A 17578-nucleotide genomic window follows, 5' to 3' on the forward strand; every position below is an offset into this window, starting at 1 on the left:
CATGGGCGCGTTTTTTTATTGGGGAGAAATTCTCTTTAAGCCAGCCCAACTAATCTCATGTCCTAGCCTGCACCAGACTGACTGACGACACATGGCGTGTTATGATCTATAAATTGAACATGATCCATGATGCAAATGCATCATTTCAAATACAACTAGAGTTCGGTGACCTCATACCTCCATGAGCTTTTGTAAATTTTATGCAAATGACTTGCACATTTACATGATTTATGCATGGTGATGTTCATCATATTTGTCATATTATAAAGTATGAAATTCCCATCATTAATCATTAAGCGGTTTTGCAATTTTCGCATATATTATGCAAATCAGTTTCTCATTAGCATATTTGGCATATGCTTATGTTCCATCTATCATAATTTACATGTGTTACATTTATTGACGTCCAGTTATTGAAAACGATGGAATTATGCAATTTCCACATTAATTATGGAAATCAAATCTTCATTTGCATAACATGCATATCATTATGAACATCTTTCCCTAAGCTACCCGCATGCCTAAAGTGATGTCAATCTGTCATTCATCTCTGCAGTTATTCTGCTCTTTGGAATGTTTTGACAAAAATGTCCCTGAACTTTCAAAAATAAATGTTAGGGGGCTAAAACTTGCCCCACTTTGGCATGACGCTGAAAGCTATCTACCATTAGAATGTCAAGACCATATCATGTCCGGGATAAGAGATACATTGATAAAACTGCTATGATAGATAATTCTCATTAATTATGCAAACGTACTCATATTTTGCATAATCAGTACTTTATTTTGTACAACATTGTCTAAGGTACCCAAATACCAAAAATCATGACAATGTGTTGTTCTCTTCTGGAGTTATCCGCTTCAGAACTTCTTGACAAAAATGCCCCTGCTGTCCCAAAACCAGTTGCTAGGGGGGCCAAACTGATATCACCTATTTCTGAGCACAAGAGCTATCTAATACTCACAATTCATGACCATAGCTTGTTTAGAGCACGAGATAGCAAAACCAGAAGTTGCGCTACAGTACCAAGGGAAGCCGCCAAACTCTAATCATTTGCAGCTTTCATCACACTCCACCAACACACCAAGTATGAAACCAATCCATCCAGCCGTTCTTGAGTTATCTTGTTGACAGACAGACAGACAGACAGACAGACAGACAGACAGACAGACAGACAGACAGACAGACAGACAGACAGACAGACAGACAGACAAACGCTAGTGAAAATATAACCTCCATGGCATTTCATGGAGGTAATAAAGACCACAAAGGTATACCTCTTTATCAATGATATTTGTTTGATTGAACCACTGATTACATTCCGGGTCGCACAATGGTCATCTCCTCAGTAAAAAGGGGTCTCATAATGAGCAGTGTTGCGTGTTCTGTGATTTCTCAAGTGAAATGAATGGACCGTGAAACTAGTCTCTACCTCTGCCAGAGGAGTATAGCCGACTAGGGAACGTAAACAGCGCGCTGGTCGCTCGCTGTTCCCTAGCCGGCTATACTCCTCTGGCCGCCTTACTCCTCTATTTGTTCAATTTCTGCGGTTTTCTAGCGACCCGGAGTCTGGTAGAGACTACAGTGAAACAGCTATATTTGGATTCCATAATCGTTGTCGCCCGAAGCTAGATGTGGTTGATTAACCCCATTATAAGGTACGGGAGTGCCGAGATGTGAATCAGATAACCTCTAACCGATCGCTCGTTTGTCATCTAGCTTGTCATACTTAATAGGAACATAATTATCATAATTATAGAAAGCGATACGGTTCTACAGAGATCACAAATGCTGATTAGCTCCTTCCGCGAGGTCACAGTCTTCGCACGATGTTTTGTCACTAGAAATACAGTGAAGAGAACTTACCTCCACAAAGCCTACCTACGATCGTAGGATTCGTCAGTAAAAATCGGCAAATAATTGGACATTAGTTTCAGTCCATGTAAATCTATCATAAGGTTAACATTCACACTCCGCCAAATCTTTTGGTAGCAAACCTTCCCTGGCCAATTATTCTCCATATTATCCACCGTAGTCAGTCTGGTAGACTACTGCGCACTAGAGACGAAGTCAGATCGTACGGTCGACGACTTGAAGGTTATACCACATGGCCACAGACCTTCTGTATCAAGACACCTTCATTTCGTAAACCACGTCCGTGGCTGTAACATGAAATTCCTCAATTATCTTTTGTAAAACTCTCCACACGACAAACGTGACCGGTCAACCGGCACTGCCGAGCCCTGAGGGAGTGGTTGGCCTTGGGTCTATTATCTCAATCTACACACAGTTTTTACCGATATCTGTGGAGATGTCGGGAGGAATCTAGAACGTAGGGGGCCGGACACCCATGGCGCTTGCAGTCATAAACATATAGTCATAAACATATAGCGCGATTTTCCAAATGGCGTTATATGCTAATGACCCTTCCCGAAGTCGGGAAGCATCTACACGCGCGCGAAGCTGTCGGGGACCCCTGCTAAGCTATCGGCAAGGTGTCGTACGAATGGTCCGGACGGGAAAAATTTTCCCGATATCGTAATGGCGATATAGTAGTTCCATCTAGACGATGAAAAAAAGCTGTCGGCGAGAGGTTGTAGGCTCACCGATATCGGGAAAAACTGTGTGTAGATCGTGCGGATCCTCCTCGCACCTGCATATAGGTAAAGAAACTGTCAACAATACCAAGCTTGATTAAACCCAATGTGTAATTTTCAACTCGCAAGAAAATCAAATGTTAACGTTACGCATAATCGCTATCAAAAGAACACGTCTGAACAAAGATAACCTAAGGAAGTGCACGTTTGTTTTCAAAAATCAAAATGTGGGAATTCCAAATAGGGACGCAATTAGTGTAGAGATATTCAACGATGCTTAGTTCCGATTGGCCTAATCAACGTCATCAATGATATTTCTTGCAAGTAGATGTACGAAGGCTAATTGAAAGTTAATAAGAATAATTAGTATATATGTGCTGCATGTTTTGCATATGAAGATAAAAATGTATAACTTCAATGCACTAATTTACATCAATTAGTTTCATTTCTACTTATCAAAGGTTATGATATTACATTGCACTTGTCATTGCATTTCTAATTCGTACCCATCTTTCACGTTCTATCAGAACTTGCCGTATACAACGACATCTAACGGAGTTTGCCTGAATTACAGATAATCTCAGCGTATAAAAAGATGTGACAAACATTATTGGCATCCGATACCCAAATAAAAAAAAAGACTTCATCTTATTGAATCTACTAATCAGGAACATTTAAAAGCATTTTTCAGAACCGGGGGAATTGTTTCTGCAGTCTGGAGAGTTGTGGGGTGGCCATGAGAGGTGTATGATACGTGTCTATAAGTTCCTCTCTCCAGTTTGCGTCGATGAGGGTTAGACATCCAGGTTATAAGATACGCCAAAAGCGGCAGTTACTCCAGCAACAGGATATGATTTTGCAAACGGTCAGACGTTGCAGATAGCATTCGATATCTTTCGTCAGTTACACTGAAAATATTTCGTTGGGGAGCAGGTTTATCCTAACTATGAAGCAATATGCAAAAGGGCAAGGAAGATAATTTTGGTAGTCCAACGGAAACAAATTTTGGTATTTGTTTTTTCTCCATCTTTTTTTTTCGATACCCTCATGAAAAAGTGGTCGTCTGTTTAAGCCTACAGAAACGAAAAGCCACCGATACACCATAATTTGTTGAACTTCGGGGGCATTCATCCTATTCATAGTTTACCGGGGCCCCTTACTCACTCCAAGGAGGTTAAAGAACTTTAACCTCCTTGCTCACTCGATCACAAAATATTTGAAATCCTCGGGACTCAGGCTGTCTGCTACATATGATGGCTGTTCTTTCCAAAACCAGTTGTTCTGTTTTGAACAGTATCGTAGACTGTTGACCCAATAAGGTTGTACCTAGTTGACCTTAGGATGACCTACTTTTAACCTTTATTGTTCTGGTTGAATGACCTTTCAACCCACCTCAGTCCAGTACATGTACAAAACACCTTTATTGTTAACTTGTCTTCTCAGTTCACAACTGAGACAGGGTTAGCAGTACTAAGATGCACTGTATTTTATGTCAACGAAAAATAAAAATTTAAACCAATAAATGAGCGCAAGGTATGCATACTGTCGACTACTTTTCATTCCGATCGGGCCCCTTTGTCATCATCGAAATGTGACGTTGCTATAGCCTAAATGTGCCTTTTTGAATTGCGCAGATGAGCAATAAATCTGACCGAGCTACAAAACAATCCGCTTGAAAAATCTGCCAGCGCCCTACCGCCGTCATGTCAACCCTAGCCCGCATGCGCAAACAGATATTTGCCTAGGTTGGTGACATCTGCCTGTAACGTTCCGAGCATGAACCCGGTAAGTCATCGTTTTTATCGTCCTGGCAATCTGCCGCGTCCACACACGTGTGCACTAACAGGTAGGTCTTGCTGTAAGATGCTCTCGTCTGTGATATTCAGTTTTCCTGCCTACGTTTTTGAGAACTGCCTTTCCGGTGACAGGCGACTGTAATTTTTTGGCGTGAGGGTCAGAATTCTACAGATGGTCAGTTTATCCTCGCGGGCATCGGTATATCATATGTACAAATTATGCAATAAGAACAAGTAAGGACAGATCACCACAGATATGTGATGCTAGAAGACATGTAGAGGGAATGAGAGGACGGATACCATAACTTCAAATTGGTTTAGATCATCATGTTTTCATTTAATTCATCAATTCATCCATGCTACTGCCGTGACCTACTTTTTGGTTGACCTTTGAACCCACGTCAGAAGTATCAGATAACGTGTTGTTGCTTTGACGTGAAGCCTTGCGTAACGTGGATTGAGGCTTGAATGGAATCTTGAATGGTTGGACAATGTCACTATGCCCCCATTTTCAGTTTACCACATAAGGCCTCACTGATTTGATTAGTGATATAACCTCCATGATATATGGATGACATCCGATAGCTCGTTCTTTAATTTTCGTCCGTTAAAAAAAAATATGTTTGTAGGCATACTGTACACCGTGCAACGGTGCCTCAAATGGAAACCGGATACAAGTGAGATTTTGCACCTGGGAGCGACCCTCACGGTCAGCCATCTTATATAGTAAGAGTGACCGTGTTTGAAAACCTCGTGAGGATCTCTTGAGGAGTATCTGGATTTAAACTCTTTTTCCACACAAGATTGAAAACCTCTTGGAGATCACTTGATACACCAGATGATTATAAAGCTTTTCGTGAGAACGCATTAGTTCTGGTGTCAAAACTTGAAAACATTTCAGGGTTTGAGGATCTGTGAGGATCTGTTACTCAGCCCGTACTACTTCGGCTCTCTATGGGGTTTTCGCGTCATCTTATATATATCGCAATAGAGGCCCAGAATTTCACTTCTGGGTCAAGTATTTCTCTTCGCAGTTTGACGGAACAGCTTTCAAAAGATGTTACAGACATAACGCTTAATAAATACGACATAACAATTTGGGTAATTTTTGAGATATGACTTTGCACATGTCTCTGTATAAACTGGCTTTGCCTATCTGATTTGGGGATACCACATCACGTATGTAAGTTACAATATTTTTACAGTCAAGGCGTCATAGAGAGAGAATAGATTCCCGAGTATGATAGCACACAGTAACGTTACATGTACTCGATTCCCACACTATACGTAAAAAGGATACAAGACAATCATACACCAACACGCACTGTGTACTTGGCTCAATAAAAGATACTAAATTCAGTCCACAGAAAAAAAGTCTCCAGAATCGTACACAAACAGTAATACACACTCACTTTCTTCAATCAGTAGCCTTCTACTGGTTCAAGGCCTGTGTCTGTAGAATGATTTTTATTGCCGGACGGCCAGTTAGTTTGTTCGGCGGCCCATAAGAGAGTCTGCCCGCCGATCAAAAATTAGCGCTCCGAGGAGTAAAAGCCCGAAAGAGCCGGCAAAACTCACTCAGGCCAAGGACGTCCTTGCTCAGGCTATTGGATTGGCGGGCAGACTGCATTGAGTCACCGAAGAAACAGCCTGGCGACCCCTGGGTAATAACATTAAGCTTTCATCTTTTACTGCTATTTGTGGCAAAAAAAGTACACTTTATGTTGCTAAATTCCCTTCTACCACTGCCCTGAACTGCTCTGGAAACACGTAATGCAAATGTGACCCGGAAACAGATTGGCCACGTTCAATCACCGTGTGTCTCGAAACCCCCATATAGAACTATGTCTTCTCGTGAGGGTCGCTCCCATATACACGATCTATACAAGTGCCGTAGAATGGTACAGTACCGTGATGAAATGATAGTCTCCAAGCAGAGGTTCGGCTCACAATGGAAAAAAACCGTCTCATTAGCATAACAGTGCTGAGATATGAGAGAATTTTTCCCGCGGAGTTATGTGTTGTTTTTTCAGGGCCCCCACAACAGCTACAGGATGCCGAGTTGTCCTACAGTAGTCTAGGCTACTAAGTCATGTTGGTGTGAAAGTAGAGGTATTCCTGTGCTGCTAGGAGTGGTGCAAGACCAGGTGGGTATCCCTTGTCAATCTTATTTTCAAAGGTCGCAGCGGAACGGGCAGGCGGCTTGCCTTTAGTATGATAAATTTAGCTCAAAACCGTAGGATCTGCTTGGAGATTAGTTGAGCTCGGCATGAGCGGACATGACATGGCGACGACATTCAAACTTTCCATCAACATTTCTGCTACCAAGAAACTGATGAGATTGTTCCTTTTCTCGTAATTGTGCGCTACTATTCTCCGGTTAGTCTAATACGAGCGATCGCTGTTGTTGTTTATATCCGGGGTATTCGGTGTTTGGTGCCTACCAGGACGTCAGTAGATTGGATTAAAAATTGATATTTAAATCAGCAGATCAAATTACCGGTTAATATGTAAATCAATCGTTTGCCAAACACCTGCTTTTTGCCTACCACTGCGTCACCGTGACATCATCGCGATCGCTCGTATACTTCATGATTTTTTAGCCTAGGCATATAAATTGTTACTTTCCTCATTTGTTCGATGCTTTGTACGTCACCCCGTAAAGTGAATTTGCATATAAATGCTGAGAAATAGTTAACTACGTAAACCATATTTCTACTCTTTGAGTCGTGGCTCCACAGGTCGATGGAAAAATAGTAGAAATTGGCAAAAAGAAACCACGATAACACTCCTAGGCCAATTACTAGTAACTCTTACTGGGCTTTTATTCCTAACTGGGCCAAACCCTATTCGGCCAGGCGGGAGTCTGAGATAGAGTGGTACTTCCACCCCACCCCCACCCCCCACCCCCGATCAAAAGGTTCATATATATTCAACATGTTTGCAACCTTTGTGATTCTGGCCGGCAGCCTGCTGACCATGCATTGTTATATGAAAGTCAAGTAGGCACTTGCACTTGAATGATTTAATAGCAAATCCTCAAGATAAGGGGCAAATCATACCGTACCCACAAGTTCCTAACTCATTATTCCTATCTATTTAGGCTTGGATAGAAAGTCCGATAAAAACGCCAAAAAAGAAACGTCAAAAAAGAGCCGGAGCCTAACCTCTACTAGGAAAGTAAGTTAAGTAACCCACTTGCCCTAATCATCACCCCCCCCCCCATCAGCGATGCCCAAGTGGTGTTGATAGAGGGTCTGTAAGAAGAAGATGATAAAGAAGACGAAGATTTTCATACCCTCTGTCGTCTCTATATCTGCCCTTTTATGGCGTAGTATCTTACTTGTATTCACTTTAGTTCTGCCATCGCCTCCCCCCTATATAGTGAATAGAACGATCCCCTGACCCTCAGAAGTTTGTCTAGCAAATGTTTGTCGTCTGAACGTAACATCAATCACTTCTGGCTCCCGTGTCTGATTCCTACGAGTGTCTACTCTTTGTAAGCATGTACTTTAATACACTGGTGGCAGCGGGGTTCGGACCACAAAGTACCGAAGTAACGGGTTCCTTTTTCACCACTCGGTGTTCAGTATCTTCCGCACTAGATCTCCAGTGCCGAAGTTACAATAGCACTGGGTGTCCATTTTCTATCTTAGTTCCAGCCGCCATTACGACGTCCAAGAGGACTTTGAGTTCGAGGACGACAGGTCACCACGCCCCCCAGCCCCTACCTGCCACTGCTACGTTTGCTGGCCTTCCAGCCGGCCACAAACATTGAGGTACTGTATGGACACCAATTTTGCCCACACGATGTTGACTGACTACTTTCTCACCTGACAGCATGGTCATAACTTAAGAACCATTACGGACCATTACATGCAAGTGGTATTTGCAGAATAGAATTTGTTGGAATGGCGTTTGATAGACTTTGACATAACGTGTTAGCATTTGAGGGTAACCATTCATGCATGTTCTGAAGTTTTGATTCCTGTGATAATGACACCTTGTTTTCGTCAACAGTTCGTAGCATATTCACTGCCATATGCCGCTGGAACATGTCGTCAACCCTGTTGAATGGTTCTACTTCGCACTGCGGATAGGTGTCGCTACAACATCTTGAGTGGTCCCTTGAAACTGTGACATTTGACCGTTTTCAAACGATCTTCATGATGCAAGGCTGTACTATCTTCCGGCGCCCTGTGTGCGATGTGCTTATCCTGTACATCGGGATGTTCTGCGTCGTTCTGCCCATTCTCTGCCACAGACTACACTATTCCATCTACTACAGCCAAACCCTTCACATGGGAAAGACTGATTCCTTCGCTTACGCAATGAAGGTAAACGATGATCGCAAGAACCTGGCGCAAATATCACTCCTCTCGCGATCATCTGCGACGTCTCACCTGATGCCAAATGCAGACTCCAAAGTAAAGCTAGCTATTGGGTTTGTTTCGGTCAGCAGACAAGTCAAAATGCGGGACGGAAGTCTCTACAATCCAGGATATCTTCTGCAGTCTGTCGAAGCGATCCTTCGAGAAAATCCATCCAACGAAACTCGACTTGTCGTTTGTAACGTAGACTCTGACCCGTCCTCCAATGTTGATGCTGCCTTTCTGTCGTCATTCGTTCCCGTTCACTCCAGATATCTGGAACGAAATGTAGTTTCACCGTTAGGGTTGAAGGAAAGGTTCAAGAAAGAGAGAGAAGACTACATTTACTGTTTGGAAGAAGCCCTATCTTTCGACCCGGAGTTTGTACTTATCTTAGAAGACGATGCTCTCGCGATTCCTGGTGTATTAGATGTCATTTACCACGTTATTCAGACAAAAATTGACAAGAAGTACAGAGGTTTTGAGCTGACAGAAAACAACTACACCAAAACATTCTTCAAGCTTTTTACTCCAACATATATGCAAAATGACTTTCATACTACTAAACCAAAACGTATCTTTGTTCATATCTATGAACTCATTGGAATAGGCATCATAGGAGGAACAATTATAACTTTTGTCCATACGCTATTTTTCAACAAAGGACTAAAAAGATCCTACGCCACTATCTATGGACTCTTTGTGGCTGGTGTCGTCTGTAGTATACTTGCAGCCTTAGCAGTTTCTAGAGTGCATCTTATGGAGTGGAGGAGAATTTCTAAACACTTCTATGTGATGTTTCAGGCTGACAACTGTTGCACGCCTGCAATTATGTACCGGAAAGACACTGCAGTAGACTTCTTGAGATATCTGCAGACAAGGAGGCATGACGATTCGCCTATAGACGGAGACATGAATGGTCTTGTAGTATCCCACGGTTACAGAAGATTTGCCGTAGAGCCAAACCTGTTTTCACATATCGGGATGTTCTCGTCTATACAAAAGAAGATTAACAGAGGCTTTCTCCATGGCTTTGTGTAAGATAGAATAGATTCATAAAAGGAATCTTGAATCTGTGGTTTCCTGTGTCAGATATGTATAATGAAGCCTCTAGTGTATGTTCTGTATGTCTCATTTTTATATTTCAGCTATAATACAGGAATGCTTGAAATATACTGTTCTTTTTTGTATTTCTTCTCCTGTCAAATCATAAAATAGATTCATTTCTGTCATATAATTTTTAACCTAAAATGAGCTGAAAGTTGGTACGAGTGTAGAGTTGGTCACTACCCTACTCCATTATTATGATAGAGGGCTTTAAAATAATTTCATTTAGTTCTATTGGCCATCTTTTGGACCAAAAAATGTATATCTATGCTCCCTAGCCTGTGCCCTTGCATTATTGCCAGCTCCAAAGGCCTCACAGATATTAGTTAACTTTTGCAATGCTTTCGCCAAAGAACAAACAAGACAAGTTTACGGAAACCTTTCCAATAAAACAACCCACTTTGGCATTGCTTAACTGGGCATGGGCACTGAGATAGGCCATATGTTAGATAAGATGGGAGATAATAAGCTCCCCTGGGGACACCATTGCTGGAGCTGCAGTCTCCAAACAAATAACTCAAACGTCTTTAAAGGCCAGGAAGGAGGTTTTGGAGCTGAAGCTATCAGAAAGAGTACTGCCTTAGTGCACTCTAAATGACAGCATCTGAAAGAAGCACACAATATTTCGTACCACCTTAACAGGTACTCTGCTGAGCAGCTTGTAAAACAATTTCTAGCTGTTAAGGAAGGAAGGAAAGAAGGAAGACCAGAAGCTACTGCCCCGCAGTCCAACTTTCGCACAGCCTCATTGCTCTATATGGGTACCGACTGGCTGTTTCTTCAATGAGAATATTCAATGGGAATTAACTCTGTTGAATGCTTTAAAGGCATCGAGAAAACATACAAAAACTGGGGAGTCGCGACATCTAAAATAAGAGATAATCTCTTTGAGAGCAAAGATGCACATACACACATGTAACGTTATCTGTCCCATGCACGGTGCTGTTTAAAATCTACAGATGACCAAGAAGAACAGTTACAAACAGTTTGAACGGGCACTGGAGATGGCAATAGGCCGGTGTTTCTTCTTAATTGAGATAATTAGATTCAAATTTTTATTATCGGAACAATTTAACAGGATTAGGGAGCTTGAAGCAACATGGCTTGTTTTGATTATTCCATTTAGAGAGAAAGTGGTATTGGACCGGTCCATTTGACTTGAGATGAAGCTGGTCTTGCACGGGGGCAATAAGTTGATTGTTGGTGTCTTTTTTTCTCAATTTTGGACAGTCCATTGCATTGGAAGGGGTGAATTATTTTAGCTGCTTATAAACGGTGCATTTCCTTTTAAAATCGCTAGGTAGCAATTTTTGTTTATGCGGTCAAAGGGCACGGGTTACCTGTCCGACAGTGTCAGTGTATTTGCACGGCCCAGCTGGGGACAATCGACTCACGTATCAGAGTTATCCTTCGTAAGTTTTGATTCTTGTACCTTTCTGTTTGATTGACGTTTATTTCTCATGTAAGCTACCAAGTCGCCAGTATCAGACATATGATAATGGCGAAAATGTATTGGACACCTGTTGGCGACACTGCCCCCCTCCCTCATACATGTTTTCATTGTCGAAACGCTCCAGATTGTCATGGCCATAGACCCAGACGACAGTCGGAATAAACTGTTTGCACTGTAATTCTATACAGTCATTCGTTTAAACGTACGAAAACAATTAAATATTTCGCTGAGACCGTTGACTCGCCTTAGCTCGTCATGCGTGACTAAATAGCCAAACAAAGTAGATTGGAGCCGACTCGCTGAAGGCTCACTGTAGCCGAACACAACTAGTATTGACCAAGAGAGCCGCTAAAGACTTGTTTTTAGCACTCAATTCAAATCTCAGTATAAGGCCTCCTTCATCCGATATATCAATACATGTACAATTTCCAGAGAAAAAATGGGAAGGTTAGTCTTATTGGGGAAAAATGTAACGTTATAGGGTGTGAAGTTTTTCCTCTCGAGATCGTGACGGGTCGTATGCTGAAACTGCCTTAACAAAACTGAAGAACAAGTGGACACCATTTTTTATAGATTACAGATACTGTAGGTTAATCTCGTCAGAAAGATGACAATTTTTATAGTTGTAGTTGAAAATTGTGAAAACGTGCTAATGCACTTGTTTACACATATGACAAAGATAGCATAAAAATGATCATGCCAGTGTTTTTTAGCATTGAAGCCAGCATGCACTGTTGCTAAAAGGATTGGCAGCCAGGCTTTAGTGCCTATAGACACTAGTCGCCAGACTAACTGGATCTGTCTCCACTTACATGTGGCGTTTTTCTAACACCCCGGTACAGATCCTTGCACGGAGAGACTCCTTTCATGGACTCAGCACCGGCATTCATCAGATAGAAGCAGAATCGGCAAATATCAAAGTTGAAGAAATGCCACATACGAAGAAGCCCTGTTGCGGTGTGAGTTCTAGTGGACGTCATGTGTGCGGTCTGTTGCTACGCAACTGGACGGCCATTGGTCTCTATATCTCCGTGTTCTGCGTGATCCTTCCGATCTGTTGTCACAAGTGGTATTTTTCAGTTTACTATAACCAGAAACTCCACCTAGGTGGCGCTTCTCCTAGTGTTTATGCTAGGAAGGTTAACGATGAATGTATAGTACGAGCGGTGTCGTTCTTCTCACAAAAGCGTGATGCACAATTACCAAGAACAACTAACGATGTGAAGATGGTGATTGGATTTGTTACGATAAAGAGGAAGGGAGAAATAAAAGATGGCGGGGACTATAAACCAAGATACCTGCTCCAAACTGTGGCGGGACTTCTTCAAGAAAGGTTGCCGGACACAATACATGTTCTAATCTGCAACGTGGCAACCAACCCTTCTTCACATACCGATGCGGCCTTCTTATCAAAATATGTGACTGTTGTGTCGAGATACGGAAAGTATGGGGCTGCCAAGCCACCGGGACATCTTCAAGACAAAGAAAGAGAAGACTACATCTTCTGTCTTAATCAGAGTTTATCTTATAACCCCAGATATGTCCTTCTTTTAGAAGATGATGCACTGGTTGTACCAGGAGCAGTAGATGTCTTAGTCTATGTTGTGGATAAGATCGAAGACAGACGGTATAGGTTTGAAGCGTCAAAAACTTTAGCAAAACTGTACAGTCCTTTATCGTTACAAAGAGATTTCTACACAGACAAGCCCAGTCGCATTGTAAGAAACTTGTTAGAATTACTAAGCATAGGTCTATTTGGAGGCTCGCTCCTCCGGATACTGTATACCTTACTATGTGAGAGAAACAGAGAGAACCACCGACTTTTGGATGGGTACTTTGTGGCAAGTTTGATCTGCTGTGTTTTGGCAGCGCTGGCCATTTCAAGACCACATCTGTTAGAGCTCAGAAGAATCTCAAAACAACTTTACATGGTTCTAGAAGCCAACGACTGTTGCACACAGGCCATTCTGTATCACAGAGAAGTTGCTAAAAGTATCGTATCGCAGTTTGAAAAGGGCTTTGTGCCTGACTGGTATCCCATAGACGCAGGTTTAGATTACCTAGCGGAGAAGCTTGGTCTCGCACCGGTGTGCGTGGAACCAAACCTGTTCACACATATCGGGATGTACTCGGCTCTGCACGAGGGGGAGAACGTCTATCTTAAAGACTTTGCTTGATCATCATCATATATTGATAATGTTGTGCCACATAGAGGGCGACGAAGCACAAGGTGAAGAGACAATGTTGTCAAACACTTGGCTATTATATGGCAAAGACTAGTACGAGACGCGATTTGGAATGCGTAGAGACACCCCCTCCCCAGGACGAAACAGCTTTCTGGATCATGGAATGATCATGAATAATGGGGTCATCGTGTAGACTGTGGTACCACAACATCAAAAATAAAACATGTTTTTAAATTCACTTTTCAACTTTCGTGATCTCTCTCCCTCTCCATTTGTATACATACATAGATAGATAGATAGATAAATAAATAAATATAGGTCTTAAATAACACTGAAAAATTTATATTTCTAATGCAATTAGACAAACCATGTATTCTAAACTCCACCTGCATCTACATTTACAACTGTATTAAGAAGCGAGAAGAAGTTGAACCTGTACATACTAGTACTAGTATACTTTAGACTTTGTAGTCTCAGTCATGTATCACACCCTACATGAACTGTACTTAGAATCACTAGGAGAAGTATTCTATTCACCCTGACCTGTACTTAGCTTGTTAGAAAACAAAATGTACAATAAAGGTCTTCATTCATTCATTTAATGTATTTGATGTACCGGTCTAAGAAAACCTTTGTTAAGATTCTGGACAAATACTTAATACAGTGTGAAAAGAAGACAGACCACAGAGGCAGACATCGTTTCAACATGACTTCCCTTTAATTCAGTAATTTCATGAGAGGTTAAAAGGACGTAAATAGCACAAGATTACCCTGTATGTAATGAGGGTAACTGCGAGTTACGAGCTTTCCGTCTAATGGAAATACTTTGTATATTCTATTGTGTTGTTGCAATTTGAAGAAAGTCAGAGTCGAATTTCATTACAAACAAACCTGCAACATCGTTGTCAATGTCAATCCATTGGTATAATAAACAGATAATCAGTAGCAGTTTCAGTCCTGCTATGGCAGCTGGACGAGCGTCGCAGTCGTGGTCGCCCTTTCTTGACACTGAGGGCTTCAGGTGAACGAGCTTTGCACAGTCATGCTGGACAGAATTTTGTGGAAAAGCTAGTGTCACCTCTCACTCAAATTATGCACTGAACTGACCAGCTTCAGATACAAACAAGGAGCCTTAAACACTATACGGTATGATGTTAAGTACAGTATTAGCCTGGGTTTTGTACAGTTGTGCTGGTCTTGAGGATTGATTATGTACATACTTTCCTCAAATTTCACATATATGTTTTTAGTTATACGCCTTAGTTTTTTTTTCTAAATCATCTTCGTAGGGCCTGGTGTTACCATCATGGTGATGAAGAGCGGCCCATAGCGATAACTGTAGCAGCATCTCTTCCCCCTAAGTCAGAAACATCAAGCTTGACTTCACTGACTCAATAGGCGAAGCAGGGGTTACGAGGCTGCTCGGGAAATTCCCTACCCCATTTATTGCTGTATCTATTCACACACAAAATTGACACGAGCATTTGAGCAGCATAAATTATTATGCATAGATACTTATGTAAGACCCAAAACTCCGTTTCTCCGTTTGCATGTATCTGTCATACCATAGATAGCCTATCTGGTGCTTTTGTCATTGCTGGGCTCCAGACAAGACAGCTGTTCACCTTAAACTATCCGGATTACTAGTATTCGCTCAGTGGCAGCCTGTGCCGCTCAACGTGACATCGTTCCTAAACTGACGCTTCTATAGCCACTTGTTTGCACTTCCCGACGCGGTACTTCCCCTCCAGCGGATGGCACTCGAAGCCGCCGTGGCAGGGGCACAGGAAGCTGCTCCGCGGGCGCAAGAGGAGAGGGAAGGTTGGAGAGTTGACCTTGCAGATTTGACCCTCCTTTCGGAGGCTCTTGCACACGCGGATGGGCATCTTGACGTTCCACTGCGCGCAGCAAGAGGTGTCGTCTCCGTCAGCGTCAATGCAATCTGCGTCAGTTTGGCAAAACTGCGAAACAAGGGTGGAAGACGTTTTACAACTAGCACTAAGCGTTCGGAGCGCCCTGATTTTTACAGGGATATTAACTTTTTTCTTGCACTAAGGCCCATTGAGGCCTTGTTGTCTCAACAAACCAGCATCTGGCTACATTGTACTTTGATTGCAGACAATGCTGCCTAGCAGGCAATTATACAGGCATTGTCTTTTATATTCTAGGTGACAATTGGGCCCAGGTCCTATTCCCTCTTACTTTCAGTGACTATTTCAACAAGATTTGCAGATGTTACAGTAACGATTGATTAGAATTGAAATATCTATCTAACTCCGCAATGCTACACGGTGTCGACAAAGCACCAAGACTGATATCTAGAACATCCAAAACAAGAGCAATTCTTTCCGTGCCCAATCTGTACAGATATTCCAATATATTCCAATTCTAACAAGGATGGCTAAATCCATAGATGCATCTGGAAGAATTCACAAAGATGTTGCTTACCCCTGTGATGGGCATCATGCCAGACGCAAAGAGGCAGCCGAATGAGGCGATGAGGATGATCTGCAGCAGGCTCATGGTGGTAGAGATAGAGTCTTCTGGTCTGTCGGATCGTCGGAGTGGATGTAGGTTCGCTGGTCGGCTTCCAATGTAAAAAGTCTCCCCTGGTTCGGGCTCTTTTATCCCCAAAATCTCCGCATCAGAAAAAAACATGCTTGCTATTCAAAATTTGCCCGATTGCCAAGTAGGCTACTTAACACTTAGCAGCCCTCAATTGCCACTCCCTTTCAAAAAAAATTCCGAGGACCCTCAAACGTTCATAACGTGTTAAGGTACCTCAAAAAACGGGTACTGAAGAGTGCTTCATTGAAATGGAATGTCCATAATATCCATACATTATAGATGATATGATTGCCTTATTATTACTTTTGATGACTTAAGATGAATTTCCAGAACATTTTGTGTAATTAACTGTCTCCTCTACGATCACGAAAGAAAATAGCTCTGTAAAGGGACCATCGATTCCATCCCGATTTCATCACGTCTACAGACAAAAAACTACTCTCCAACTAAAATCACAGAACCCATACATTATACAATAAATAGGAACCTTCTCGTCTTCCACTGTCTCACTGTCAAAAGAAGTCGAATCCAATATGTTAGAATATGGAGTCAATGATAAAACTAGATAGGTCACATGGTATGATGTTCACCATTGTTTATTACGTGTTGTTTTAATCAGTTGTAGTAACAATGGTTCATGGATTGATTTATATTTACATGTGGTGACAATATCACAACTCATAAAACAGCTATGAATTCAAACAAATAAATTTGATTATTGCTGGATTATCGGAATAACATTGAGCAACATTGAATTATAGACTCTGGGCTAATTAATGTGCCGTAAACGTACGATTATCAGATTTACTAGTATCGTTGTGAAACAAAGACGCATTGAAATATATAAATGTCTTACGTATGTGAAACTGCTTAATGCACACTGATTTAAGTTCTTTGAGATTAATGAAGACTGGTGTCACATCAGGACATGATGCAATGTAGAGGATATGTCTTGTTCCTTTTCTTTAGAAACCCGATAATGACAACTTTAATCGCTAGTTTTGGATTCTCGTGAGAGTAGCGGGACGTAATACTATAATGTATATTTTCTTCTGTAAATTGTTTGGTTCATCAATTTGTTCTTGCCAAGGGTTCTCAAAACGTCCAACATATCTTTTGTGTAGCTAAGAATACAGTATGTGTGTACACGTTCTGAAATAAAACCTTCCATTTCCCCTTCGGTATCTATGCAATAAATGTAAAGCTTGCACGTTAAACACATGCGCACTCTATAATACGTGCGGGAGCACACATTACACAGAAAGTGCTTGAGACCTATAGTACTTCTGATGTATCCATCCGCAATATTTTTAGTCAAAACCACTTGCAAAACAACACGTCAGAATTCCTGACGCCTGGTTTAATCTGTATGTATTAATTGAAGTATGAACCTCGGCGTAGAGAGGGCCATCACTCGGAAAGACATCCATGCAGAGATTCCATTTCTACAAAACATAGTGCTACAGAGATCCTTGAAGAGTAGCTGTGTGACCACTTGGC

The 17578-nt window shown here is 41.8% G+C and overlaps 2 protein-coding genes across 6 annotated transcripts; both read left to right on the forward strand.

The window, feature by feature from the left end:
• Positions 1 to 4310: 4310 nt before the first annotated feature.
• On the forward strand, positions 4311 to 9937 carry LOC118412245 (post-GPI attachment to proteins factor 4-like). Of its 5 annotated transcripts, none has more exons than XM_035814972.1 (4): positions 4311 to 4383; positions 6428 to 6541; positions 8051 to 8173; positions 8422 to 9937. In XM_035814972.1, the coding sequence occupies exon 4, from the start codon at positions 8561 to 8563 to the stop codon at positions 9803 to 9805; it is 1245 nt and encodes a 414-aa protein (XP_035670865.1). In that variant the 5' UTR covers positions 4311 to 4383; positions 6428 to 6541; positions 8051 to 8173; positions 8422 to 8560; the 3' UTR covers positions 9806 to 9937. The 5 variants fall into 5 exon arrangements, with proteins under 5 accessions (XP_035670865.1, XP_035670867.1, XP_035670868.1 ...); XM_035814971.1 differs by having other exon boundaries at positions 4367 to 4444; XM_035814974.1 differs by lacking the exon at positions 6428 to 6541.
• Positions 9938 to 11155: 1218 nt separating this feature from the next.
• On the forward strand, positions 11156 to 13722 carry LOC118412492 (post-GPI attachment to proteins factor 4-like). The gene is made up of 2 exons (XM_035815379.1): positions 11156 to 11283; positions 12167 to 13722. The coding sequence occupies exons 1-2, from the start codon at positions 11188 to 11190 to the stop codon at positions 13499 to 13501; spliced, it is 1431 nt and encodes a 476-aa protein (XP_035671272.1). The 5' UTR covers positions 11156 to 11187; the 3' UTR covers positions 13502 to 13722.
• The last annotated feature ends 3856 nt before the right edge of the window (positions 13723 to 17578 follow it).

This window comes from Branchiostoma floridae, chromosome 3, assembly GCF_000003815.2.
Source record: "Branchiostoma floridae strain S238N-H82 chromosome 3, Bfl_VNyyK, whole genome shotgun sequence".
In the NCBI taxonomy this organism is placed as follows: Eukaryota; Metazoa; Chordata; class Leptocardii; order Amphioxiformes; family Branchiostomatidae; genus Branchiostoma; species Branchiostoma floridae.

Bases quoted from the DNA above. Each gene is read 5' to 3' on its own strand.
- LOC118412245 (XM_035814972.1), top strand. From the start codon at position 8,561: ATGATGCAAGGCTGTACTATCTTCCGGCGCCCTGTGTGCGATGTGCTT.
- LOC118412492 (XM_035815379.1), top strand. From the start codon at position 11,188: ATGCGGTCAAAGGGCACGGGTTACCTGTCCGACAGTGTCAGTGTATTT. The intron at 11,284-12,166 runs GTAAGTTTTGAT...ACCCCGGTACAG, and splicing joins ACGTATCAGAGTTATCCTTC to ATCCTTGCACGGAGAGACTC.